Source organism: Rhinopithecus roxellana, chromosome 16 (assembly GCF_007565055.1).
Source record: "Rhinopithecus roxellana isolate Shanxi Qingling chromosome 16, ASM756505v1, whole genome shotgun sequence".
In the NCBI taxonomy this organism is placed as follows: domain Eukaryota; kingdom Metazoa; phylum Chordata; class Mammalia; order Primates; family Cercopithecidae; genus Rhinopithecus; species Rhinopithecus roxellana.
In genome coordinates, this window is record NC_044564.1 from 52,002,044 (window position 1) to 52,028,923 (window position 26,880).

Here is a 26,880-nt window from a genome sequence, read left to right on the forward strand (position 1 = left end):
CCCTGCTGAAAAGGAGAGAAGGTTCTGACCATCACAGTCTGTCTTTGGAGCTTAAGAACTTGACCTCTGTGCTTGACACACTCTCATGTGAGTGCTTAAAGTTAGTAGTCATTTATATTCTCTTCCAGGAAGCTGCTAGGTTGACTCCTTGTCAATAGGCTTTTTTTTTTTTTTCTTTTTCAATCTATGGAGACAGAGTCTTGCCCTATCATCCAGTCTGGAGTGCAGTGGTGAAATCATGGCTGACTGTAACCCCCACCTCCTGGGCTCAAGTGATCCTCCCCACTCAGCCTCCTGAGTAGCTGAGCCTGTAGGCTGATGCCACTATGCCCAGCTATTTTAAAATGTTTTGTAGAGATGGAGTCTCGCCATGTTGCTCAGGTTGGTCTGGAACTTTCGACCTCAAGCAATCCTCCTGCCTCGGCCTCTCAAACTGCTGAGATTACGGGCATGACCACTGTGCCCAGGTAACAGGTGTCTGAGAATGTATGTCAGCCAGTCTCCATGACTCCCTCTTCCTTTTCTGTCACAGCATGGTAGACAACTGTGAGGTCTCAGATGAGGCTGCCTCAACCATGTCCCACTTCCAGTTACATGTGTGTCCTCAGACTTGCCACTTGAACTTCTCTGGGTGTAGAAACAAGGGATAAAATTACCTCCGAGGACTTCTTTGTGGTCACATTCTGTGAAAGGCTATTGGATTTAATTTTCTGTGGTTCACTTTCCCTGACTTTGGTAAAAATGATGGTTGAAAGAATGGATGAGTTTTTATTTGTAGAATCACCTTCTTTTAATGTCAAAGAAGCTTTATTCCAAAGGAGGGGAAGACAGAAGGAAAGTAAAGACATTAGTGGGGGCCACACAAAAATTGAGTGGTCTCGTTCCCAGGATATACGTACACTCTGCTGAACAGTTTTTGAACCATGTAATACCTTAGAGGTATGTCTCACCCACCTGCAGTAAGATTTCTGAAGGAGGCGATGGTGGAGGAGACAAAGAAATGCCCGCAAGTGGCTAAGCATTTGGTGGGCACATGTATGGCCAGCAACCCTGTTTGCCCCTTTTCTTTCCCTGCTAATGTTGAAAAGCAAGCTAAATGTAAAGCTACACTTTCAAATGTAGCACTAGATGTCAGTTCCAGCATTAATATTTTAAATCCACAGGGAATCTGCACATCTCATTTCAGTCACTAATTTGAACATAATTCCTCCTCCCATTCCAAAAAAAGAAGCTAAATATGGGATTGTATATATTGAATTTAAGATGTAAAGTTTCCCTGTGTCTGTTAACTTTCCCAGTAGCAATCACTAAAAAGCACGATACAGACTGGGCGCGATGGCTCAAGCCTGTAATCCCAGCACTTTGGAGGCTGAGACAGGCAGATCATGAGGTCAGGAGATCGAGACCATCCTGGCTAACACGATGAAACCCCGTCTCTACTAAAAAATACAAAAAACTAGCCGGGCAAGGTGGCGGGCGACTGTAGTCCCAGCTACTCGGGAGGCTGAGGCAGGAGAATGGCGTAAACCCGGGAGGCGGAGCTTGCAGTGAGCTGAGATCTGGCCACTGCACTCCAGCCTGGGCGACAGAGCAAGACTCCGTCTAAAAAAAAAAAAAGCACGATACAATTAAACAGCAGAATCAAAGCAAAGGGAGTATGAAGGGCTCCAGATAATTCCCAGTTTGGGTTATCAGCTCCCACACAATGGAGAGTTGATTTTTTTTTTTTAGGGGAGGTAAAACTCCATGGAGGTGAGAAAATTACACCTGGAAGAGATCTGAAATATTCCTGATTCTGGATAAGTGTGCCTGTACAATGACCCAAGGTTGGCTTTGGAATATACCATTAAAGTACTGGAGCTCAGAAAAGCTTCCTTCACAAATTTGGTTAGGTGGAGCAGGTTGCTAAAACAACCAGCAACCCTGGAGGTCATAGACCATGCTAGGAGAAATAATTATGCATGGTAATGGGCAATTACAGATAATGGCCTTCCGGGGGTGGCAGAAAATACACAGCCCCACAGCCTTGCCTGGAACGAACATTGAATAGCACATTAACTTTATAGCAAGCTAAAAGTTCAGCCCTGGAACTGCAGCTGCCGCCCCGCCCTCCTCCCAATAAAAATGTCTGCCTGTCTTAAGGGAATCACAGGAGTGGCTGCACTTCTCAAAAGCAGAATTGAATAAAGGAGGAGATGGGGCTGGGGGAGACAGACTTTGGAAAAGGGAAGGAATGGTGCACTCTACTCCACTGGGTTGCATTTGCCTCACTAAGTAGAGATGGTGGCTTGCAGGAGGTGCACAGTAAGCGGTTGTTGCTTTCCTGGTGCCAGGTTTGTGTTTGACGTTTAAAATAGCCCTGTCATGATTGCCTTGTGGGAGAAACACATTGTTCCCGCATTTCCTGATTATGACTTTAGGGAGTAATATCACACCAAATGCACTCAAGGCTACTGTCTGACCTCAGAGAAGGCCAGGAGTGGAAGATTCCAAATTCAGCTGAGTTTGGGAAGCCTGGCCAGGTGCAGCCCAGCCCTCCTGCAGTACCCTGATGATGAGGATTTGGAGCAAGGATAACTTTTTGTGCGGAGTTATTTGGTGGCTTTCTTGCTTGATGGCAGAAAATGTTATCACTGTGTTGTGATTGTGATAATAATAATAGCTAACATTTACTGAGCACTCAACACGAGGCAGAACCTTTCTGAGTACATGTATTCTCTCATATAATTTTCAAGTAGTAGTATTTCTGTGCTACATGCAAAGGCTGGGACATGCAAAACGTATGTAACTTGCCCCATGGTTGCATGGCAGTAGATTTCAGATCCGATCAGTTAGTTTTGCTTGGGAGCCAGTGCTCTCAACCTGAAGTTGCGCTGCCTGGCCATATTGTGTCATTCTTAATGCCTGTTTCATGGAAAGAAATATTTCAGACATAAGGATAAAGCCAGAGCTGCCTGGCTGGGACTTTATTGCTGTCTACTAATAACACAACCCTGAGAGCCAGCTCAGAATGAGATGCCAGGCTCTAATTCTCTCAAATCAGTCCCCCTAAAAAGACAGGAGCCCGTAAGATGGAAATTCTCAAACTTTTTATTTGCAGAATCTCTCTACAACCTCAAAAAGTATTGAGGACCTCAAGGGCTTTTATTTATGTGGGTTATATCAATACCATACTAGAAACTGAAATTGAGAAATGAAAAAAAATTATCCTTTTAAAATAATAAACTCATTATCTCTTAGCATACATAGCATATTTCAATAAAAATTACTACATTTTTCAAAATTAAAAACAAAGGAAGACAGTGGCATTTTTTTTTTACATTTTTGCAAATCTCTTTTATGTTTGGCTTAATAGGATGTAGGTGGGTTTGCATAGCTGCTGCTGCAGGCAGGCTGTTGTTTTAATGGAAATACAGGAAGAAAATTCAGCTTCCCATAGATAGTTAGAAGAGGGATAGAAGTATTTTAATAGCCTTTTACATCATTGTCACTATTCTTTGATACTAGACCCAAAACTTGACAAATGGTAATTGCTTAAAGATTAGTTGTGGTGTGGAAACTAAAACCATGCTAATGAACATTTTGTACTCTGTTTCATTAAAATCTATTGATCTGTCTCAGACTTGGCTTCCAAGATTAGATCTTGGCTTCCAAGACTAGATCCAAGACTTGGCTTCCAAGACTAGATCTGCCGGTGCGTTCAAGGTGATATGGCTGTAGACACTCTTGTACTTTGGATGGCTCTTTCATCTGTGTATGACTTTATAACATTATGCATTGGTCATTTGGGAAATATTAATTCACTAAGTTATGTACAACTTCCAAATGTTGACACATTTTATTACAAAATACCAGAAAATCATATTCATTAATACTACTGCTGATCTTGTTAGAATAATCTTCAAGTTTGGAAGCTGTCAGTGACATAGTGGGGGGCCATAAATTTTCTAAAATTATAATTTTTACTTGAAAACTCAAATTTCGGCAATAAATACTGTCAGTTGTTTTCCTTGAAGTGACAGACTCACTTAGTTCATTTTCAGGAGAGTGCCGCCAAATATCCAAGTTTCAGCAAGTGTAGTTTGTCATCAGTCATTCTTCCAAGGATGTGGTGTTCCTTTAAGAAAAAGCAGTGAGTGTAGCTCTTCAACGGTTGTACAAATGCCCTTTTTCCTTTGGTGTGCAGAAAGGCTGTATGAGTCGTTCCCATTGAGTCACACAGTTGTTAAAAAGACGTGTACTCTGAGGTACAGTTTTGATCAAGTTACTATTTCTGCTTCATCAAGGGCATCTTTAGCAAAATTGACATAACATTTTAAAAAAGTTTTAATGTTTTCCTTCATAGCAATGAGGAATACGCAAGCTACTTGGGTAGCTTGGGCCAGGTGTGGTGGCTCACGCCTGTAAATCCCAGTTCTCTGGGAGGCCGAGGTGGGCGGATCACCTGAGGTCAGGAGTTCGAGACCAGCCTGGCCAACATAGTGAATCCCTGTCTCTACTAAAATTACAAAATTACCCGGGCATGGTGGCGCATGCCTATAATCCCAGCTATTCAGGAGGCTGAGGCAGGAGAATTGCTTGAACCCAGGAGACGGAGGTTGCAGTGAGCCGAGATTGCATCATTGCACTCCAATCTGGGCAATGAAAACTCCGTCTCAAAAAAGAAAAGGAAAGAAAAGAAAAAAAAAGTATACTTTGGGTAGCTTGCCGCGTTCTAAGGACCAGCGGTCTTCCCCACCCTTGCCCCTGCATCATCAGTGCCCGTCACCACAGCGAAAAAGGCAGATTACATCCTTATGTTATTGCAAAAATGCTTTTGACCTCTTGGGCCCTCAGAAGGAAGTTGTAGGCCAGGACCTTCAACCACATTTTGACAGCTGCTGCGATAAGATACAAGGGTGTGATTTCTTGACGTCAAAGCACCAAGCTTGAATGGGTTTAAAGCAGTTCTCAACTTGCTCTATGTGTGTGTGTATGTAAGGGGGTCACCCTGGGAGTGCTGAACAATTTTGGGGCCTGGGTCCCATTGCGGGAGGCTGTCATGCAAAGTGGTCTGGGGTGTGGCCTGATCATGGGGAATTCTATAGACGCCCCCCCCCCCACCTCCTCCTCCTGTGCAGCCAAGTTTGAAAACTTATGATTTAGAGGCAGGTTCTAAAACATTCTTGGTAGGGAGGGGGCTCTGCAGTCCTGTACAATTGGATAAGTTACTGTTCATGGCAGTGGAAAAATTTACAAGACAAATGCCTGATTGAAAATTGGCGATAATGAATTGAACTAGGTATAATCTTGAGTTGAACGGAAGCTATGTGAAACAATATGGTGAGGTATAATTCGGTTTTTTAACTGTTTACATTTATGTAAAGGTCCACTCACTCCTTCACATCACTTTCTGGGACCTGCAGGGACAAAGACGAAACATCTATGATCTTACTAGTAAAAGAAAGCTATCAAAGCAGGATCTGAATCCTAAATCTACATGGAGCTGACCATGAGCAAACTTAAACATGTATCTTCGCTACCTTTCTGTCCAGCTCCCTTCATGCTCTAGAGAGAAAGACCCTGATAAGTTAAGCTTCTCCGTTTTAAGTTGTTTGATTACAGTTCAGAGCAGATCTTTTCTCTGGAGATCTAAACACATGTACACAGTCAGCCAAACAAGTTCCTAATTTAAAACATCCTCAGTGTATGAAATATTTAAAAGGTTCGATTAGGGATGCTCCGTAAGACCTCTTTTAGAATGTAGCCCTTGATGGAGAGGAACTGTGTTGGGAATCATCTGTTTCTTCTCCTCCACCCCCAAACTCAAGCTTTCCCATTGGCCTGTTTGTGGCACAACCTGCTCCTCCAATCTGCTGGGAGGTGTTGATAGAGTCCCAAACTGTCTCTGGTATCTTGCCAATGGTAGGACATTCTGAATTGGCCTAAAGAGAGAAATCTGTGTCTTGGCCGTGAGACAGGCTTTCATGGCCGTGAGCCATTGCCTTGGTGGGTCAGAGAAATGGCATTTCCTCCAAATCTGACTGTCACTGTAGGATTAACAGTTTTCCTCAGTGACTTGGGGGAATTCTGAGGCACAGGCAGAGGTGTGGAAGAAGGAGGAAGCTGCAGAGAGCAGGAATCAGGGCAGGGAGAGGCAGAAACCCGTGCAGGTGGAAGTGGGATGCCACCAACGTTGGCATGCCGCTGTGCCTTACATGCTAGCCTTTTCAGGCCCAATTAAGTTTCTCTGGGGGTTCAAAGGGGAGTCCCAAATTCCATACCACCGCGCCAGGAGCACCCCCATTCTCCTGCAGTGTACCCTGTGCTCTACCTGCTCTGCAGGCTCTTCTCTTAACCTTACTTGTGCCTCGAAGCTCTTATTGTGTCTCCTCTCTTTCCTTGAGTGGGAATTCCTTTCTTACCCTTTTTACATCCAGAACCTTCTCTTGATTAAAGGGGTCTTCTGGGAAACCTTTTTGGATCCTTTACATTCTCCTTTGCACTGTTAATCACCTGAGCTCCTCCAGGCCAGGGATTTGCATTCTTCTCAGCCAGCACTTTGGGAGTTGCTGCACACAATAGATGGACTTTGACTCCTTGGGCTTTTCAGTAGCCCCAGGGCAGCCTGTTTCAAATCAAGACCTGCTCACCTTCAAGGCCTGTGTTTGCTCAGCCTCATGTTTGTATTTTCCTGTCTTCTCCCTGCTTGATTTCTTTGATCTGGTTGTGCTCAACGATGCCCCCCTCTCCCCTGCATCTTTTTTTTTTTTTTTTTTCTGAGACAGTCTCACTCACTCTGTTCCCCAGGCTGGAGTACAGTGGAGTGATCTCGGCTCACTGCAACCTCTGCCTCTGAGGTTCAAGTGATTCTCCTGCCTCAGTCTCCTGAGTAGCTGGGATTACAGGTGCCTGCCACCACGCCCAGCTAATTTTTGTATTTTTAGTAGAGACGGGGTTTCGCCACGTTGGCCACACTGGTTTTGAACTCTTGGCCTCCAGTGATCCTCCTGCCTCAGCCTCTCGAAGTGCTGGGATTACAGGCATGAGCCACCAAGCCTGCCCATCCCGCCCTTTTTCATTCTCTCACTCTTTCCAGATTCCATGCACGTAGCCTGCCATCCCTCCCACATTGGTGCTCTACTCCCCTTTGAACCAAGCCTGCTTCTATCTTTAAAAGCCAACTTTAGATTCACTTTGCTATGGAAAGAGTTCACACCAGAAAAAAAAAAAAGGAGCTGACATTTCTTCAGAACCAAATTACATTAAAAAGACAAGACAAAAATCTCTTCCTGGGAGAAAGGAGAAATAGGCTCTACCACATTCCGTGTCTTGTGCTACAAGAGCGACACTAGTGAGCCAACATCAGCAGAACCTGTACTTTGAAGATTGGGATGAATCCTTCTCTCCCCTCAGTGAGGAGCATCCCAGTGCTATCCTCCAGATTCCATGAAATCAGTCATCATCGAATGATACAGTCTTTTAAAAAAATACGTTAACCCCCCCTACCCCCAGAAGGAGAGCCCGGGTGCAGTGGCTCACACTTGCAATCCCAGCACTTTGGGAGACTGAGGTTGGAGGATCACTTGAGGCCAGAATTTGAGACCAGCCTGGGCAACGTAGCATGACCCTGTCTCTAAAAAAAAAAAAAAATTAGCCAGGTATGGTGGCGTGCACCTTTAGTCCCAGCTACTCGAGAGGCAGAGGCAGGAGGATCACTTGAGCCTAGCAGTTGGAGGCTGCCGTGAGCCATGATCACACCACTGCACTTCAGCCTGGGTGGAGAAAGACCTATATTTAAAAAAAAAAAAAAAATGGGGAAAACAACTTATGCTTTTGCTATACCCTCCTAGCGCTCAACACAACATTTTAGTTGGTGATGGATAGTTTTCAGACTTACTGGTGAATAATTTTGCCTGACTGGTATGTAACTTAAAACTCAGAAGCTAAGTAGCACAAGCACCATGCAAGGTATGAGGTTACAAAGAGAAAATCTGGAGTATATAAATTAATCATTTGCATGAGCTCATGTGAGTCACAAGTAGTCTTACTGTTTGTAAATGGTAAATTTGATTTTATTTGGTACCTTTTTTTACTTCATGCTGAAAACTGTGACATTTGGTTTTTTCATGGAGGTGGATCCAGATTTGAACACAAAGGACTCAAAGTGCAACAACTTTGGGAATCATGACACCAGCAAAGAGGGCCGCAAGCCTTCACCCACCTTAAAATGAATTACAGGTTAACTACTATTAATATGCCATGGGCCCAGAGACCAGCATATAACACTCCGGGATCGATAAGGGTATTTATCATGTGCAGGTATTGATCCCTCATGAAGGAGTGAATCATATTTCACACTGCGTATGTTAGTGGAAAAAAAAAAAAAGTAGCAGAGGGATTGTGAAGCCCTATCAAAGAACTGGATGTGCAGAAGGTAAACGGGTGGAGCCATGAACACGACTATTAGAATAAGAAGTGATTGAGCTCATAAGCAACATCTCTGCAGATGCATCTGAGGGGAGACAGTGAGCTCTGTTATGGTCTGGGGGACAAATGCTATTGGTAATCTTTCCAGATATATATTTATTGAGTTCCTGCTGCCTTTCGGAGTGGTTGGATCCAGTCCTTCTGATCTTTTGTTCTTATTGCACAGATTAGAAGTATATACCAATAGTAGCACTTAAAACATCTGGCCAGGTGAAGGGCTCACGCCTGTAATCCCAGCATTTTGGGAGGCCGAGGCAGGCAGATCATTTGAGGTCAGGAGTTCGAGACCAGCCTGGCCAACATGGTGAAACCCCATCTCTACTAAAAAATTAGCCAGGCATGGTAGTTTGCACCTGTAATCCCAGCTACTTGGAAGGCTGAGGCAGGAGAATCACTTGAACCCAGAAAGTGGAGGTTGCAGTGAGCCAAGATCACACCACTACACTCCAGCGTGGGCAACAGAGTGAGACTTGGTCTCAAACAAAAACGAAAAAATCTAACTTCATATTTCCATTTGCGTCATAATAGCAGATCTGAAATGGGAAAGGTTCCCTTGTCCCCCTTGTAGAGCGTGTGAAGGGGGCGTGGCTTGCTTCTTCAGTGCCGCACTGCTCAAGCCTCTAGGGGAGCATACGGATGGGTAGGTTGTGGGGCTCCGACCCCATGGCAGTGTCTAGGGGTGAATGTTTACAGCTGAAGCCCCAGTGGGTGTGTGTTATAGGGTGCCTTTTAGTTTAGCTTTCTGTAGGTGGCTTGCATTAGTCAGCTCAATTAGATCCTCTGCCTTACTGCAAGGATAGAGGGCTTTCTGTATCCCCTGGTTCTTGCCTTGGTGTACCAGAAGAATCAGATCACACATGGGCTTGGAGAGTGAGTGTAAGGTTTTACTGAATGGAAGTAGCTCTCAGCAGATGGGGGAGCCAGAAAGGAGATGATTTCCCCTGGAATCAGGCTGTCGAGCGGCCTGACTCTTCTCTTCTACTTCCCAGCCAAACTCAGCGTTGTTCTGCTGGTCAATGGCTTAGGCCCGTCAATGACCTGCCAGTGCCTGTCATTCTGTTCTCGACGTTGAGCTGCTTGCCCTCTTCCAGCAATCTAGTCCTCTCAATGCCCAGCCACTCTATGTCTGCCCACTAGGGTTTCGGGGGCTTTTCTAGGCACGGATGGAGGCGTGGCAGTCCAGGGTGGTCTTGGGAAATGCAGCATTTAGGTGTGAAGGCAGAAGTGCCTGTCTTCACCTGGTCAATGGGCACAGGCTCCGGCAGTGGAGCCTTCGCCAGGGGCCACGCCCTCCTCTACCCAGCACTTCCCTGCCCACTTCTGTATCAGATCTACAGGTTGGTAATTCTGTAAGGGACTACTGGTTAAGAAAGTCAACACATTCTCTTGGAAACAGTGCTGCTAGCTTTCTGTTGTTATTCATTATAATAATACAGCACATTCTCTTGAAAACAGGGCTGCTAGCTTTCTGTTATTATTCATTGAGCAATTTTGGCCAGTTATCATTCTAGAAAAATAATAGAGTGAGATCTAGCTTAAGAATTTTCAGCAGACTCATTAAAATGTTTCCCTTCAATATACTTCTGTGGTTGCTGTGCTTAGTCATATTGGCTGTGCAGTTTAAAAAGTCCCTGTGACAGTGCACATGAGCCATGGAGACTGGCAGGGGCAATTCACACTCAGAGCTTGATAAACATTGGTGCATTCAGCTCAGGTTCATGGAGCCAACTGTGTGTTTTTGTTTGTTTTTTATTTTTGAGCGGAGTCTCGCTCTGTCACTCAGGCTGGAGTGCAATGGTGCGATCTCAGCTCACTGCAACCTCCGCCTCCTGGGTTCAAGCGATTCTCCTGCCTCAGTCTTCCGAGTAGCTGGTACTACAGGCACGGGTCAAAAAAAATGCCTGGCTAATTTTTGTATTTTTAGTGGAGACGGGGTTTCGCCATGTTGGCCAGGCTGGTCCCGAACTCCTGACCTCAAGCCTCCCAAAGTGCTGGGATTACAGGCGTGAACCACCACGCGCGGCCAAGCTGTCACTTCTTACTGTGACTTTTTTTTTTTTTCTGTGGCTCAAGGTGGGAATGGATATGGTTGGGGGAGCTTATTAATTGTATGTGGAAAACTGCTTTTTGAAAATTTTACGTATGTATACATATATGTATATATTTTAAATTTTGTATGATAAATTTGTTTATTTTGTGGCATATCCGTTGGAAATACTACTTTTAGGTTTATCGTCAATTAATAGGGACACTTAGGCTGGCCTGCCATCTTTGCTGACACCCCAGTGTTGAAGCAAATGTTGCTGGCTTCTCTCTGGGGAGTTTGCTGTAGCACGGGCTGGACAGATGGTAGGTATACTCTGCTCATATGCTTATCCTCTGTCTGTCTGGGCAAGGAGTCAGATGTTCCTTATGAAGCTAGAGTATCCTATGATCACTCAGCAGTTGAACAAGCATCAGAAGGGTACCTGGATGGCTTTCCTGGTCCCTGGATGATAGATATTAACAATGTAACTTATTTTTTTTTTTTTTTTTTTTTTTTTTTTTTTTTGAGACGGAGTCTTGCTCTGTCGCCCGGGCTGGAGTGCAGTGGCCGGATCTCAGCTCACTGCAAGCTCCGCCTCCCGGGTTTACGCCATTCTCCTGCCTCAGCCTCCCGAGTAGCTGGGACTACAGGCGCCCGCCACCTCACCCGGCTAGTTTTTTGTATTTTTTAGTAGAGACGGGGTTTCACCATGTTAGCCAGGATGGTCTCGATCTTCTGACCTCGTGATCCGCCCGTCTCGGCCTCCCAAAGCGCTGGGATTACAGGCTTGAGCCACCGCGCCCGGCCAAGAAATGAAATGTTTAAAATGTTTTTTGTGCCTTTGACAACATTTAAAGAAAGCTTTGAACATAGTTGTTATACGATAACTAATGAGTGAATCAGATCTAAATATAAAAATACAACTTCAGGTCAAGAGTAAATGATTTTTGTAACACCTGCTCCTCTGGATTACCCAGAAGTCTTCTGAAGAATATTAAGTTTTGACTCTGCAATGTTTTGTACCTAACCAAATGCCTGACAAATAGTAGGTGCTTAATAAATATTTGTCAACTGGAATAAGCACTTGACTAGATGAATTAAGTTATTGTGGTTAGAATAAATGAAGAAAGTCTGGATGTAAGCCATGAAAGTCACAACCATTTGGCAGCCATACACACACAGCACATACAGCTTGGGATCCGAGCTCTGAGTGATTGAGGTAGAAGCCCACCTTTTCAATACAATGGAATTCTTTTTTTTTTTTTTTTTATTTCCTTTTGAGACAGAGTCTTGCCCCATTGCCCAGGCTGGAGTGCAGTGATGCAATCTCGGCTCACTGCACCCTCTGCCTCCTAGGCTGAAGTGATTCTCATTCTTCAGCCTCCCTTAGTAGCTGGGATTACAGGCATGCACCACCATGCCCAGCTAATTTTTAGTTTTGTAGAGGGGTTTTGTTTGCCCAGGCTGGTCTCGAACTCTTGGGCTCAGGTGAACCTCACGTCTTGGCCTCCCAAAGTACTGGGATTATAGCCATGAGCCACTGTGCCTGACCTCATTTGTTGTATACTTTTATTTAATTGTCAGGACTGTTACAATGATGCAGTCAGCGGATCTCATATTTTTAGGAATAGCGTATGAAGCAGTTGCTTTGAATTTCGAGAGTAGACCAGTGTGTCTCAACAATTTTAGCACATCAGAATTTCCTGGGCTGGGTGCAGTGGCTCACACCTATAATCCCAGCACTTTGGGAGGCTGAGACAGGAGGATATCTTGAGCCCAGGAGTTTGAGACCAGCCTGGGCAACATGGTGAGACCTCATCTGTATAAAAAAAAATTGAAAAAAAAAAAAAAAAAAGAATCTCTGGAGAGCTTAGTAAAATTCAGATTGCTGGGCGCCATTCTCAAGGTGTGTGATTTCGTCAGTCTATGGTGGGACCTGAGAATTTGCATTTGTTTATGTTCCCAGGTAATGCTGACGCTACTGATCGAGGGAACACATGGTGCAAACCATTGGATTAGAGACATGTAGCTCGACAGATATTAATTTCAACCTTTCCGTGTACTAGTAGTGTTCCTATAAATGCCAGGAGTTATAAAGCTGTTTTTAACACTGACTGAGAATTTTAATTTGGAATTTTAACAAATAAAGTTGGTGGTTTATAAACATGGTACTTTGTCAAATCTAACTTTTTAAAAGTGGTTAAACATTTTAACAGTGTAAAAGTAGACATCTCCTCTTCCAAAGTTCAAATGGTTTTATTATTTAAATACTGGTATGGAACAACTTTTCCAATACATATCTCATATTTATTCTTAAAGCCTGATATAACTTGAAAGAGTAAATAAAATATGGGTAAGGGGAAAAGTGATGGTGTTGTTAACTAATTACGGTCAGCTGTAACAAAACAAATTATTGCTTTGACCTGACATAACTTTTTATTTGAGGTTTTCTGTGCAGTTTATTGAAGCCATTCTCTTGTTACCTTCAGAGTTATTACTGCCATTATTTTGTTGCTTGATAAACTGAGGCCTGATGAAAGGTGCAGATTAAGGTTATGCTGCAGAAATTCAACAACTTGTGCTGTGCCGTGATTCTAGAATGCTGGAATCCCTGGGTTTCTATTTAATTATTCGTCTGCTACTGTATTTTATTTTCTTTTTTAAGAAGCTTGCTTTTGAAAGACAGGCCCTAAGTGGGAGGTATTCAGTGTTTTTTACTGCAGGGATAGGCCTAAGTGTCTAAAATGCCTTCCTAAACGTCTATGAGATTGTATAGGAACGAGCCATTAATGCTTATGACTGCGTGGTGGGATAGGTCATTTATTCTTTTTCTGACTTAGATGCTCATATAATTTATTAAATTTGGGAAGCTCATACTGCTTTTGTAATCAGATAAACAATAGAGATATGACCTTGAAAACAAAAGAATGATATAGAAAACCACCACTTACGCCACCAAACTGGTGTTTGTGTTTGTTTGTTTGTTTGTTTTTGAGACGGAGTCTTGGTCTGTCACCCAGGCTGGAGTGCAGTGGCATGATCTCAGCTCAGGCCAAGATCTCAGGCTGCCCCCCTCAGCCTCCCAAAGTGCTGGGATTACAGGTGTGAGCCACCGCGTCTGGCCCAAACTGGTGTTTAAAATAAGAGAAAGGCTCTGGCCGGGCGCGGTGGCTCAAGCCTGTAATCCCAGCACTTTGGGAGGCCGAGACGGGCGGATCATGAGGTCAGGAGATCGAGACCATCCTGGCTAACACGGTGAAACCCCGTCTCTACCAAAAAAAAATACAAAAATCTAGCCGGGCGCGGTGGCGGGCGCCTGTAGTCCCAGCTACTCGGGAGGCTGAGGCAGGAGAATGGCGGGAACCCGGGAGGCGGAGCTTGCAGTGAGCTGAGATCCGGCCACTGCACTCCAGCCCTGGCGACAGAGCCAGACTCCGTCTCCAAAAAAAAAAAAAAAAAAAAAAAAAAAAAAAAAAAAAAAAAAAAAAAATAAAATAAGAGAAAGGCTCAAGGGGGAAGTTAAGGAGGAGCAAATAGCAAATGGATATGTGCCCTCTCCAGACTTGGGGGTGTGGAATAATGACATTGGAATGTCTCATCTCATTAGCTGGGAAGAGGAGAGAACAAAGGAAAGGAATAGAATAAAATAGTGGTTTGGGAGTGCATTTTCAGGAGCCTAGGATAGGTGGATTTGGTCTCCTTTCAGAGAAAAGAGACACCAGTGCTGACTTTAAAGTGAGGCTTCAAAAATAATTTTGTTGTAGATCTCAGCCAAACCTTCCAGAGCTTGCACTTTAGTTATGCCCTTCTCCCTGCTTAAGGATGCCTAAACCTCTTTATTTATATTATTTATTTATTTTTATTTTTTTATTTGAGACAGAGTCTCATTCTGTCACCCAGGCTGGAGTGCAGTGGTGCGATCTCTGCTCACTATAACCTCCGCCTCCCAGGTTCAAGTGATTCTCCTGCCTCAGCCTCCGGAGTGGCTGGGTCTACAGGTGCGTGCCACCACACTGATGCCTGGCTAATTTTTTTTTATTGTATTTTTGTTTTAGTAGAGATGGGGTTTCACCATGTTGGTCAGGTTGGTCTCAAACTCCTGACCTCAAATGATCAGGTCTGCCTCAGACTCCCAGACTACTGGGATTACGGGCATGAGCCACCACGCCCTGCCTTAAACCTTTTTAAAAAGTGAAACAAGGCCAGGTGCAGTGGCTCATGCTTGTAATCCTAGCACTTTGGGAGGACAAGGTGGGTCGATCGCTGGAGCTCAGGAGTTTGAGACCAGCCTGGGCAACGTAGTGAGACCCTATTAAAAAAAAAAAAAAAGAATCTCCTAAGAGCTTATTAAAATTCAGATTGCTTGGGCTCAGGAGTTCGAGATCAGCCTGGACAACATGGTGAAACCCCGTCTCTACTGAAAAAAGATACAAAAATCAGCCAGGCATGGTGTCTTGCGCCTGTATTCCCAACTACTTGGGCGGCTGAGGCGGGAGGATCGCTTGAACCCAGGAGGAGGAAGTTGCAGTGAGCCGAGATCACGCCACTGCACTACAGCCTGGGGCACAGAGTGAGACCTTGTCTCAAATAAATAAACAAAATAAAAGTGAAACGACAAGATCTTATGACTCCCAGGAGCTTTTACTTTTTTTTTTTTTTTTGAGACAGAGTCTTGCTCTTTTGCCCAGGCTGGAGCGCAGTGGCCTGATACCAGCTCACTGCAGCCTCTGCGTCTCGGATACAAGAGATTCTCCTGCCTCAGCCTCCTGAGTAGCTGGGAGTACAGGCGTGTGCCACCACGCCTGGCTAATTTTTTCTTCTTTTTTTGTATTTTTAGTAGACACAGGGTTTCGCCATGTTAGCCAGGATAGTCTTGATTTCCTGACCTCGTGATCCGCCTGCCTCGGCCTCCCAAAGTGCTGGGATTACAGGCGTGAGCCATCACGCCTAGCTGGAGCTTTTACTTTTAACTCACATTATTTTTGATGCCAAGCTACTTGAAAAATGATTATTCCTCAGTCCTGTCAGCAAATATTGACCCACTGTGTCTGGCAGCGTGCTAAGCATAGAGGACACAGTGGTGTGCCCAGAGTCTGGGTGCCTTCTTGCATCCTGGTAGTCCTGGTAGGAGAGAGGCCATTCACTGGAGTCATCTCTTTGGATTTCTTGTTGCTTGTTGCTCCTTGCTGTCTTGCAGGCCTGCGTCTGCTCCTTTCTTCATAGTTAAAACCATAAGGCCCTGAAGACCTAGTTGTGTGTTGGTCTTTTCCAGAACTGTTTGCTTGATGTCCTAGCAGCAGTTGACACCACAGCCTGCTCGCTCTGTGATTCATGTCAGCTTTAACCTCCCTGACATTGTATTCTCTGTTTTTCACACTCCTGGCATTGGCTCTCCTTTATTCCATAACAGCTCCTCCATTCCTTGTACAGATGGAGCTAGCACCTCCAGTGGTGGCTCTTGGATCTGGCTTCCAGTCTCAGCCTCTCCCAAAAGCACGCGTTTCATGTTCCTCACCCTCACCCAGCCCTCTACCTGCGCACCTGCCCGCCCTCTGCTCTACACACCCAGGCTCCTGCTCTCTGCCTTTCCTGCATCTTAATTCCTGGCAACCCCTCAGCCCTCCAGTTCTGTTGCGTTTCATCCCCCACATGTCCCTGGAACAGGCTCCTCTCTTGTATTTTCAGGCCTTAGAGATCTGTCCCTGAACTACTTTGGTGGTTCCCTAGCAGGTCTTTCTGCCTCTGATCTCTCTCTCCTTCACTTGCCCTAAGCAATTGCCCTTAGATAAATCTCCTCCAAGCACAGCTCTGAGGGTGTAACCTCCTTGCTCAGAACTCAGTGGTTCCCATTACATCCCAGAGTCAGGAGAGCTGGACTGAGGCCCGCCTCACCTTGCCCTAGCCCATCTTTCATACTAGATGTCTCCTTCCCTTTTCTTATTTATTTATTTATTTATTTATTTATTTATTTATTTATTTTGAGACGGAGTCTCGCTCGGTCGCCCAGGCTGGAGTGCAGTGGCCGGATCTCAGCTTACTGCAAGCTCCGCCTCCCGGGTTCACGCCATTCTCCTGCTTCAGCCTCCTGAGTAGCTGGGACTACAGGTGCCCGCCATCTCGCCCGGCTAGTTTTTTTTTTTTTTTTGTATTTTTTTTAGTAGAGATGGGGTTTCACCGGGTTAGCCAGGATGATCTTGATCTCCTGACCTCGTGATCCGCCCGTCTCGGCCTCCCAAAGTACTGGGATTACAGGCTTGAGCCACCGTACCCGGCCTCCTTCCCTTTTCTCATTCAGTTCCTCAGCCTGACTGCCCTGCCCATCATTCCAAACTCTATCCCCACTTTCCTGCTTCCACTCCTTTGTCCTTGCTGGCCCTTTCTCCTTCCTCTCCTTTTCTCATTTTTCACCTGTGTCTTTCTTTTTTTAAGTGCAACTCAGGTGTAGTTTTGTCCATGAATTCCTAACTAGGCTACGTGCCATCTCTCTTTCCTCTGACTTCCCATGAAAGTTTATGGGTCTTCCTGTATGATGGTAGGTGGTGGTATTTGTAATCCCTTCTTATCCTCTATCCTAGACTGTAGACTCCCTGTGGGCAAGACAGCCTGGCAGACGTTTCAGGCACCCGGACTGGCTCTTAGAACATTGTTTAATAAATGTCCATTGGATGGGTAACTTAGGAATTCATTTATTGGAATTGACAATAAACTGTTTAATGTCTATGCCAGAGGTTGGCAAACTAGTCTTTGGGTCAGATCAGCCCACTGCCTGTTTTTATAAATAAAGTTTTATTGCAGCACAAGCATGCTGCAGCAGTGACTGAATAGTTGAGAAACCCTGAAATAGTTACTGACCTCTTACATTAGAAGTTTGCCCATGGTCCATACCTTTGGCCAGATTTCTGAAGATACATGATCAGCTGTGGAAGGAAGTTAAGGAATCAGTGTTCACTTAAATTCACTTAAACTCTTGACCACTTGCTTTGACCTTCTGACATATCTATGTGGCTACAATTAATTTTGTTTTAAGAATGCACAATCAGGTCAACTAGATTTGATCTTCAGTATCTTGACATTAGGATAGGAATTTCTGGATAGAAGTTGTGGTGTCGGGCTTTATGAAATTCAAATCACCTCTAAAATGGTTTTGGTACTGTCAGTAAAAACAATCAGCTGAATCTTTCGGTTGTGCCACCAGAGTGCAACGAACCTTAGAAACCCTCCCTTATTTTGGCTATAGGAGAAGCAGCAGACGGTTTTGTCCTCTGCATATTCAGGTGCCTTCCTCCGCAGGTCTTGAGTAGGAAGGTATAGAGGTAAAGTTTCGTGGACTCACATTAATACCATGTTGTCTTTCTTTTTTCTTCCAATTTAGAGGGACGTATGGTCATCCAGGATATTCCTCCTGTCACCAGCAGAGGGCACGTGGAGAACACACCTGACCTGGTTTCAGACTCCACCTACTACAGCAGCTTCTACCAGCCGTCTCTGTTTCCTTACTACAACAATCTATACAACTACCCGCAGTACTCCATGGCCTTGGCTGCTGATTCTGCTTCTGGGGAGGTGGGAAATCCCCTTGCGGGATCCCCTGTGAAGAACAGCCTTCGGGGCCTCCCAGGACCTTATGTGCCTGGTCAGACAGGAAACCAGTGGCAGGTATGACATTAATTACCCAGAGAGTGAACTGGATGTGTGAAAGCCACATGCATGTGCACACACATGCACATACACACAGAGGCACACACGCACTTGTGCACACAGAGGCATACACAGGTGACATACACACGAGTACACACATAACATGTATGTGTGTGTGCCATTTTGCACACATGTAGGTACAATATGCAAAACGTGTAAGGATGTTTTTACTCTGTCAATAATGCCCTTTAGCCCCAAAGGTTGGCTGCAAGGAATTGGAAAGAAATAATGTACAAACTTGTTTTCTTTTTCGAATTTTTTCTCATGTTTTGAATGTTGCATAAATAACTAGTTGGCCAGAGGCAGATTCACCAGTGCTGAGTGAGGTACCACCTCCTCCAGCTTTGTCCACCGCTTTCCTTGGGCACCTTAGAAGATGCTTGGTAAAGCCTTCTGGGTGGCAGTACTCTGCATGATGAACTGGCACCTTGGGAAGGAAATAGACCATAATCTGCATGGAAGAAAGATAAGAAAAGGAATTAGGTCACTGTTGAGCTGGACCCAACCTGGGTGCATTTTTTGCTAGGAATAGAGGTCAGTCTTTCATTCTCCAAGTATGTTTGTTTTTTTGTTTGTTTTGTTTTTGTTTTTGAGACAGAGTCTCACTCTGTTGCCCTGGCTGGAGTGCAGTGGTGGGATCTCGGCTCACTGCAACTTCTGCTTTCTGGGTTCAAGTGATTCTTTTCACCTCAGCCTGCCAAGTAGCTGGGATTACAGGCGCCCACCACCCCACCCGGCTAAGTTTTGTATTTTTCTTAGAGATGGGGTTTCACCATGTTGGCCAGGCTGGTCTTGAACTCCTGACCTCAGGTGATCCGCCCACCTCGGCTTCCCAAAGTGCTGGGATGTGACAGACATGAGCCACCATGTCCGGCCCCAAATATGTGTTTTTAAAATAGCATGCAATCAAGAGCGTTTGATATTTGGAGTAAAACAAAACATTTTACTCTATCAGAGAAGGGAGCATTTATCCAGGGCTCTTCTGCTTCCTCAGTTGCAACCATTTTCATCATGCCTCTTTGTTAGCAGCAGATTCAAGGCATCAAAAGCATTCGGAGGCTAGATTACCATGTACAGAGGTATGTTGTGGGAATATGTAGGTGAAAGGTTAGACTCAACACCTCCAAGCCCCCTTCCAAGTGAAAGATATTAGGATTCTGCAAGAACTGTTCTCATTCTGGATGCATTTGCCATGCTTAGGCTTTCTCAGTGGGGATTTGATTCAACGCAATGCCACATATATATTTGGGAGTTCAGTGCAAGTGTTTGACCCTCTTTTTCGTTTTCCCAGCTTTATTGAGGTATCATGGGTAAGTAAAAGTTGTATATATTTAAGGTGTACAATGTGATGATTTCATATATGTATACCTTGCACAATGATTGCCACAATTAAGCTAATTAGCAAACACATTAATCACCTCATATAGTTACCATTTTTATGTGTGTGGTGATAACATTTAAGACCTACTCCCTTAGCATTTTACAGGTATACAATATATGACTAACTACAGTCACCATGCTGTACATTAGATTCCCAGAACTTACTCATCCTATAGCTGAAACTTTTTTTTTTTTTTTTGAGAGGGAGTCTCGCTCTGTCGCCCAGGCTGGAGTGCAGTGGTGCAATCTCGGCTCACTGCAACTTCCGCCTCCTGGGTTGAAGTGTTTCTCCTGCCTCAGCCTCCTGAGTAGCTGGGACTACAGGCGCCCGCCACCACGCCCAGATAATTTTTGTATTTTTAGTAGAGACAGGGTTTCACCAGGATGGTCTCTATCTCTTGACCTCGTGATCGGTCCACCTCAGCCTCCCAAAGTGCTGGGCATGAGCCACCACTTCCAGCCGTAACTGAAACTTTTTATCCTTTGCCCATCATCTCTTTTTTCCCCCCAGCTCAATGAATTTTATTTCCCTTCTTGTTTATAAATGCTTTGATTTGACCAGTAGATATTTGTCAACCATTAGTGTCTTGGTTCTGTTGAAGGAGTAAGAACATTTTAAGCTGAGATTGTTTTTCTAGTCTTTTTTTTCTTTTTTTTTCCTGAGACGGAGTCTCCCTCTGTCACCCAGGCTGATGCGATCTTGGCTCACTGCAACCTCCACCTCCTGGGTTCAAGTGATTCTCCTGCCTCAGCCTTCTGAGTAGCTGGGATTATAGGCATGCGCCACCACTCCCGGCTAATGCAACATCTCTTTATTTCCTCCACCTTGAGCCCCTGGCAACCTCTGTTCTCTGATTCTGTGAGTTTGACTTTTTAAGGATTATTTGGGCCAGGCACGGTGGCTCACGCCTGTAATCCCAGCACTTTGGGAGGCCGAGTGGGCAGATCACTTGAGGCCAGGAGTTCAAGACCTGCCTGGCCATCATGGTGAAACCCTGTCTTTACTAAAAATATAAAAACTAGCTGGGTGTGGTGGCGCACGCCTGTAGTTCCAGCTACTCAGAAGGCTGAGGCAGGAGAATCCCTTGAACCTGGGAGGCGGAGGTTGCAGTGAGAGATCACGCCATTGTACTCCAGCCTGGGCAACAGAGTGAGACTCTGTCTTAAAAGAAAGAAAGAATTATTTGACCTTCCTAAGCCCACTTCAAGAAAATGTGAGTTGAAATTTTCCTCTGAGCCACTCTGTTCCATTTTGCCTCTGCCTTTTTTAGGTATTAACATGTTGTTAAAATTGAAGTCATTAGGTTGATAACATTGAAGTCATTCCCCTTTTTGGTTCTCTTGCTATCCTCAGGGATCTGACTTCTTGGGCATATTAAAATGTCAATTGTAATCCCCTGAGCTACAAATTTTCTTAAGTTTTCCATACGTTTTATTTTTGGAATTATTATTATTATTATTATTATTATTATTGAGACAGAGTTTCGCTCTGTCACCCAGGCGAGAGTGCAGTGGTACGATCCCAGCTCACTGCAACCTCCGCCTCCCAGGTTCAAGCGATTCTTCTGCCTCAGCCTCCTGAGTAGCTCGGACTACAGGCACGTGCCATTATGCGTGGCTATTTTTTTTTCTGTATTTTTAGTAGAGACGGGGTTTCACCATGTTAGCCAGGATGGTCTCGATCTCCTGACCTCGTGATCCATCAGCCTCGGACTCCCAAAGTGCTGGGATTACAGGCATAAGGGAATCATACTATTTTTGAAGGGAGCTTAAAGCACATTGATATTGGAATTGAGAAGTAATATGCATATAAAGGAAATGCAATGATTTATGGAATTGAGACTAAGATGAGAGCCCGGGAACTGGAGGCTGCAGTGAGCTATGATTGCGCTACTGGACTCCAGCCTGGGTAACAGAGCAAGACGCTGTCTCCCTAAAAAAAAAAAAAAAAAAAAAAAAGATTAAGTAGATTTTGTATTCTACTATCTTCTCCCTATTATGTTGTTGTTGGTTTTTTTCTAAGAATGTTTTAAAATCATATTTGTTCATTATAACTGTCTGTGAGAGCCACCGCGCCCAGCCTAAAAAATCTATTGAATTCTTCACTGTTTGTTCATATGTATTTTTGTTAGCTACCTCAAATCCCCTTTGTAGCAAGATAGGGTATAAAAATACATGTTAATTATTATTAAAAGACTGACATGTGAATATGGACCAAGTATGAATGTGTATGGATTTATTTCTATGTCATCAGAGAAGAATTTGATCCCCTTAGGAAATAGAAAACATAAAGCATAGGTAAAAACTATAATGGTGCAAAATGGATTAAGACATAGATGTTGTAAAGTATTAAAATTAAATAGTAAAAACTTACAAATAATACCTTTATTTATTTATTTATTTATTTATTTATTTATTTATTTTATTTATGTATTTTTTTGAGACGGAGTCTCACTGTGTCGCCCAGGCTGGAGTGCAGTGGCCGGATCTCAGCTCACTGCAAGCTCCGCCTCCCGGGTTCCCGCCATTCTCCTGCCTCAGCCTCCAGAGTAGCTGGGACTACAGGCGCCCGCCACCTCGCCCGGCTAGATTTCTTTTTTGTATTTTTTTAGTAGAGATGGGGTTTCACTGTGTTAGCCAGGATGGTCTCGATCTCCTGACCTCGTGATCCGCCCGTCTCGGCCTCCCAAAGTGCTGGGATTACAGGCTTGAGCCACCGCGCCCGGCCAAATAATACCTTTAGCTAATGTTGAAGGGAGAGAAACTGGATGGCCCACTTTTTAACCATAGTCGTTTTTCTTTTTTCTTTTCTTTTTTTTTTTTTTGAGACAATGCCTCACTCTGTCTTTCAGGCTGGAGTGCAGTGGAGTGATCTTGGCTCACTGCATCCTCCACCTCCCAGGTTCAAGTGATTCCTGTGCCTCAGCCTCCCAAGTAGCTGGGATTACAGGCATGGGCCACCACGCCTGGCTAATTTTTGTATTTTTAGTAGACACCAGGTTTCACCATGTTGTCCAGTCTGGTCTCGAACTCCTGGCCTCCAGTGATCTGCCCACTCGGCCTCCCAAAGTGCTGGGATTACAGGCATGAGTCACCGTGCCCAGCCCAGAGAGGTAGCAGAAGTTTCAGGAACAGAGATCCGTTTGGCATTTCGCTTTTTCTGCTATTCCTGGAAGGCTCTCTCACTCTGCTCTTTGGACAATGCCTTGCCCCTCCTGGTGGCAGCTTCCTAGGAGAGGGCAGAGTCGGGGGCTCTTCTTTGGTTGCTGCCTTGCTTTTCTCTCTTCTCTGTAGAAGGTGCCCCACAGCTGCACTTGGAGAGCACCTATGCTGTTCTCTCCTGACTGATTTACTTGGTGTGAAAATGGCTCAGCCTTGAGGGCCAGAATCTGAGGTTGGGTCTTCAACTACTTTCTTGACTGTGTTGCTAAAGCCAGACTCTCCTCCTAACTTCACCAGATGGAGTCATCTTTTTATTAGCTCTCCTGCCTAGCAGGATACAAAATCTCTTTTTCTTTTAGATTCTGATACAAATTTGGGTAGTGTGGACATTTTAGCCATATTAATTCTTACAGTCCATGAACATGGAATTATCTTTCCATTTATCTGTCTTCGGTTTCTCTCATCAGTGTTTTATAGTTTCCAATATAGAAATCTTTCACCTCTTTGATTACATGTATTTTTTTAACCATTGTAAATAGGATTGTTTTCTTGATTTCTTTTTCAGATGGTTCACTAGTTATATATAGAAATGCTAACTAATTTTTGTATGTTGATTTTTGTATCCTGTAGGATAACTCCTTTCTGATTTATATCAGGATCAAGAAAGATTCAAATATTTCTTCAAAAAAAATCAACATTTAAAAAAAAAACAAGAAAACAATTTGTGTTAAAACCAGTAACTCCTTTTTGATTCCTAGAAAAAAAAAACTGACTCTAGTGGAGATCATCATAACTTTTTAAAGCCAGAACGAATTCTTAGAGATGAGTAGAAAGGGTTTAAACTTTTTATTGTACAGCTGAGACTTCCTGCAAGCCTCCCTATAAAAACAAGTAAGCCACAAATAATTACTGAGCACCTACTAAGTGCCAAACCTACTTAAAAAATAGAGCAGTCTCCTAGCTCAGCATTCCAGACTCTTAAGGCTCTTTTGTGTAAATGCCCTGCCTGCTGAGAGCTGCTTTTAATTGCTTCTGGTCTGCCTCAGCCAGTGGAGGAGATTTGTGGCCCAATCATAGATTCCTGTCCTGTTGTGAAACAGGAATAACATTTGTGACACTGGAACAAACTCACGATGAATGGCTGGTTCCGCTGACCAGCAGCTCAATTTCACTTCTGCATTTAATTGCCTGCAAAAGCTGTTTATTGCCTTGTGCACTCCTCCACGGCAACATTATCTCTTAAATAAACATGTTGTACCAGGTTGACAAGGGAGAGGTGCATATCAAGTGAGCAGAAATAAATATGGGAGGACTCTGAGCTATGCCTCGGATCTCCTTTCAGGCCCTATGGCAGGCGCCCTCTTGACTGCTTTTCCAAAGCTTGTGCCACCAGATGTGTAGACTTACATTCCAGCCACGTTTAGGGTGTGGTCAAATGGCAGCACTGGCAGTGATTTCATTCTTTCTGGTGGTTATGTGGTTTTCTCTGAAGTATTTTATGGTTGTCTGTTGATGATAAGGTACCTCGCAGGAATGCATTCATGTCTTAACATGCTTCGAGAGCCTACTACGTGCTAGGGATCTACCAATGAACAAAACACAAAAATCGAGAAAAGTAGGTCTTGGGAGAAGGCTGTTTTTTCTTGATCCATGTAGTTGGGAAGCACCTAAACCACTCCATATTTGAAACTGAGATACAGGTAGGAAGGAAACCGACTTCTGGCATCTGGGGCTTGAAGCACAGAAAGAAGTGTCCCCTTGTGAGTGTTCCTGGGCTGGTGCTCCAGCACCTTCTGCCTGCTGAGGGTGGGAGGGTTGGGCAGGGCAGTCAGAAAAGCCAGTACCTTTTCACTGCTTGTCCGCCATGAGGAGCAGCCAGACAGGCTCTCATTGTCACACTGCCACCACTGCCCCCCCCGCTTTTTTTTTTTTTTTTTAAGTGTGGCTCAGCATCAGGACAACCTGTTTGTTAGCTTAAAAGAATGGTCAAAACAAGTCACTTTCCAAAGCATCTGCTGTGCGGGTGTGGCCAGAGCGCTCTCTGCAGCTGTGCCACATTTGTGCTGTAGGAAGGAGCAGTGAGGATGGGGGCATGGGAAGACAAGGCGGAAGCTGGCTCTCAGCAGACAGTTATAATGAACAAATATGATTTTAAAATATTCTTCAATAAAAAAAAAGACATAATAGGGAGAAGACAGCAGAATGCATATTCTAAATAATTTTATTTATTTATTTTTTTTTGGAGACAGTGTCGTGCTCTGTTACCCAGGCTGGAATGCAATAGTGCAATCATTGCTCACTGCAGCCTCCAACTCCTGGGCTCGAGTGATCCTCCCATCTCAGTCTCATGAGTAGCTGGGAACTACAGGTGTGTGCCACCATGCCACACCTGGCTAATTAAAAAACTTTTTTTGTAGAGATGGAGGTCTCACTATGGTGCCGAGGCTGATCTTAAACTTCTGGCTCAAGTGATCCTCATGCCTCAGCCTCTAGAAGCACTGGGATTACAGGCATGAGCTGCTGTGCCTAGCTCCATTTCAGTTTTTTTTTTTTTTTTAAATTGAGACAGGATCTCTCTCTCTCACCCAGGCCAGAGTGCAGTACCGTAATCTCAGTTCACTGTAGCCTCCACCTCCTGGGCTTAAGCGATCCTCCTACCTCAGCCCCCTGAGTAGCTGAGACTACAGGCATGTACCACTACACCTGGCTAATTTTTATGCTTTTTGTAGAGATGGGGTTTCACCATGTTGCCTGGGCTGGTCTTGAGCTCCTGGGCTCTCAAGTGATCTGCCTACCCTGGCCTCCCACAGTGCTGGGATTGCAGGCATGAGTCATCAATGCCTGACCAATTTTTTTTTTTTTTTTTTTGGTGGGGGTGGACAGAGTCTCACTCTGTTGCCCAGGCTGGAGTGCAGTGGTGTGATCTCTGCTCACTACAGCCTTCACCTCCTGGGTTCAAACAATTCTCCTGCCACAGCCTCCCAAGTAGCTGGGATTACAGGCACCTGCCCCCATGCCTGGCTAATTTTTGTATTTTTAGTAGAGATGGGGTTTCATCATGTTGGCCAGGCTGGTCTCGAACTCCTGACCTCAGGTGATCTGCCTGCCTCAGCCTCCTAAAGTGCTGGCATTATAGGCGGGAGCCACCAAGCCTGGCTGCCTGACCAATTTTTAAGACATAGTAGGAGACTTCACATGAGTTTTTTTTTTGCCACTGAGCTCCACAGTCAGGTTTCCCAGGATGATGTGCATCTATCTGGTCACTGGAAACTCCTGGGAAGCTCTGGATGGAGAAAGCGGGAGTGACTTGCCTTAGGAACCTGCCCTGGGCCCTCTCACCTTTGGCCAGGAACCCTTCACAGTCTTGTGATCCACAAGATCACACCCTGTCACCAAGGCTGCCCTCTCACCCCCATGGCCCACACCATCAGCAGGTGAAACTAGCCCTGGTGCCTTTTTTTTTGTTTTGAGACAGAGTCTCGCTTTGTTGCCCAGGCTAGAGTCCAGTGGCATGATCTCAGCTCACTGCAACCTCCTCCCTAGTTCAAGTGGTTCTCCTGCCTCAGCCTCCTGAGTAGCTGGGATTCTAGGCGCGCACCACCAGGCCCAGCTAATTTTTGTAATTTTAGTAGAGACGGGGTTTCAGCATGTTGGTCAGGCTGGTCTCCAACTTGTGACCTCGTGGTCTGCCCACCTCAGGCTCCCAAAGTGCTGGGATTACAGGCGTGAGCCGCCGCGCCCGGCCCTAGTGTCCCTTTTTACAGCCAGCTGGTTATTGGCCACTCTCTACTGGTAGGCCCACATTGACTGGCTTTTTCCTCTGGAGAGGAAAATTGACAAAGTTTGCAAGCGGCATAAAAGGAATTCATAAAGACGTATTCAGTTGGAAGCATTTAAAGTAATTGTTTTCCTCAGGAAAGGAGATTGGAAATAGATATTTGCTGTGGGCTCTTAGGCTAACAACCATAATTTGTTTTTTCAAGGGGATTATAAAGACATAAATTCTTGTTGATGACTGAAAATATTTCTTTTATACATGTTCGGTTGCTATGATGTGGTATTTATTTTGTATTTGGCCACTTTTATGAACTCTGTAATTCTAATAATTTTATAGTTGCTTATTTTGGAGTTTCTAGGCAGGCATT

At 44.6% G+C, this 26,880-nt stretch overlaps 1 protein-coding gene across 2 annotated transcripts in view; it reads left to right on the forward strand.

Moving 5' to 3' along the window:
• DMRT1 (doublesex and mab-3 related transcription factor 1) overlaps window positions 1–26,880 on the forward strand; it is a 130,627-nt gene that overhangs the window by 32,046 nt on the left and 71,701 nt on the right. For both annotated transcript variants that reach the window (XM_010364418.2, XM_030919864.1), the window contains exon 3: window positions 17,868–18,151. In XM_010364418.2, the coding sequence (XP_010362720.1) occupies window positions 17,868–18,151 (284 nt within the window). The remainder of the gene's footprint in view (window positions 1–17,867; window positions 18,152–26,880) is intronic.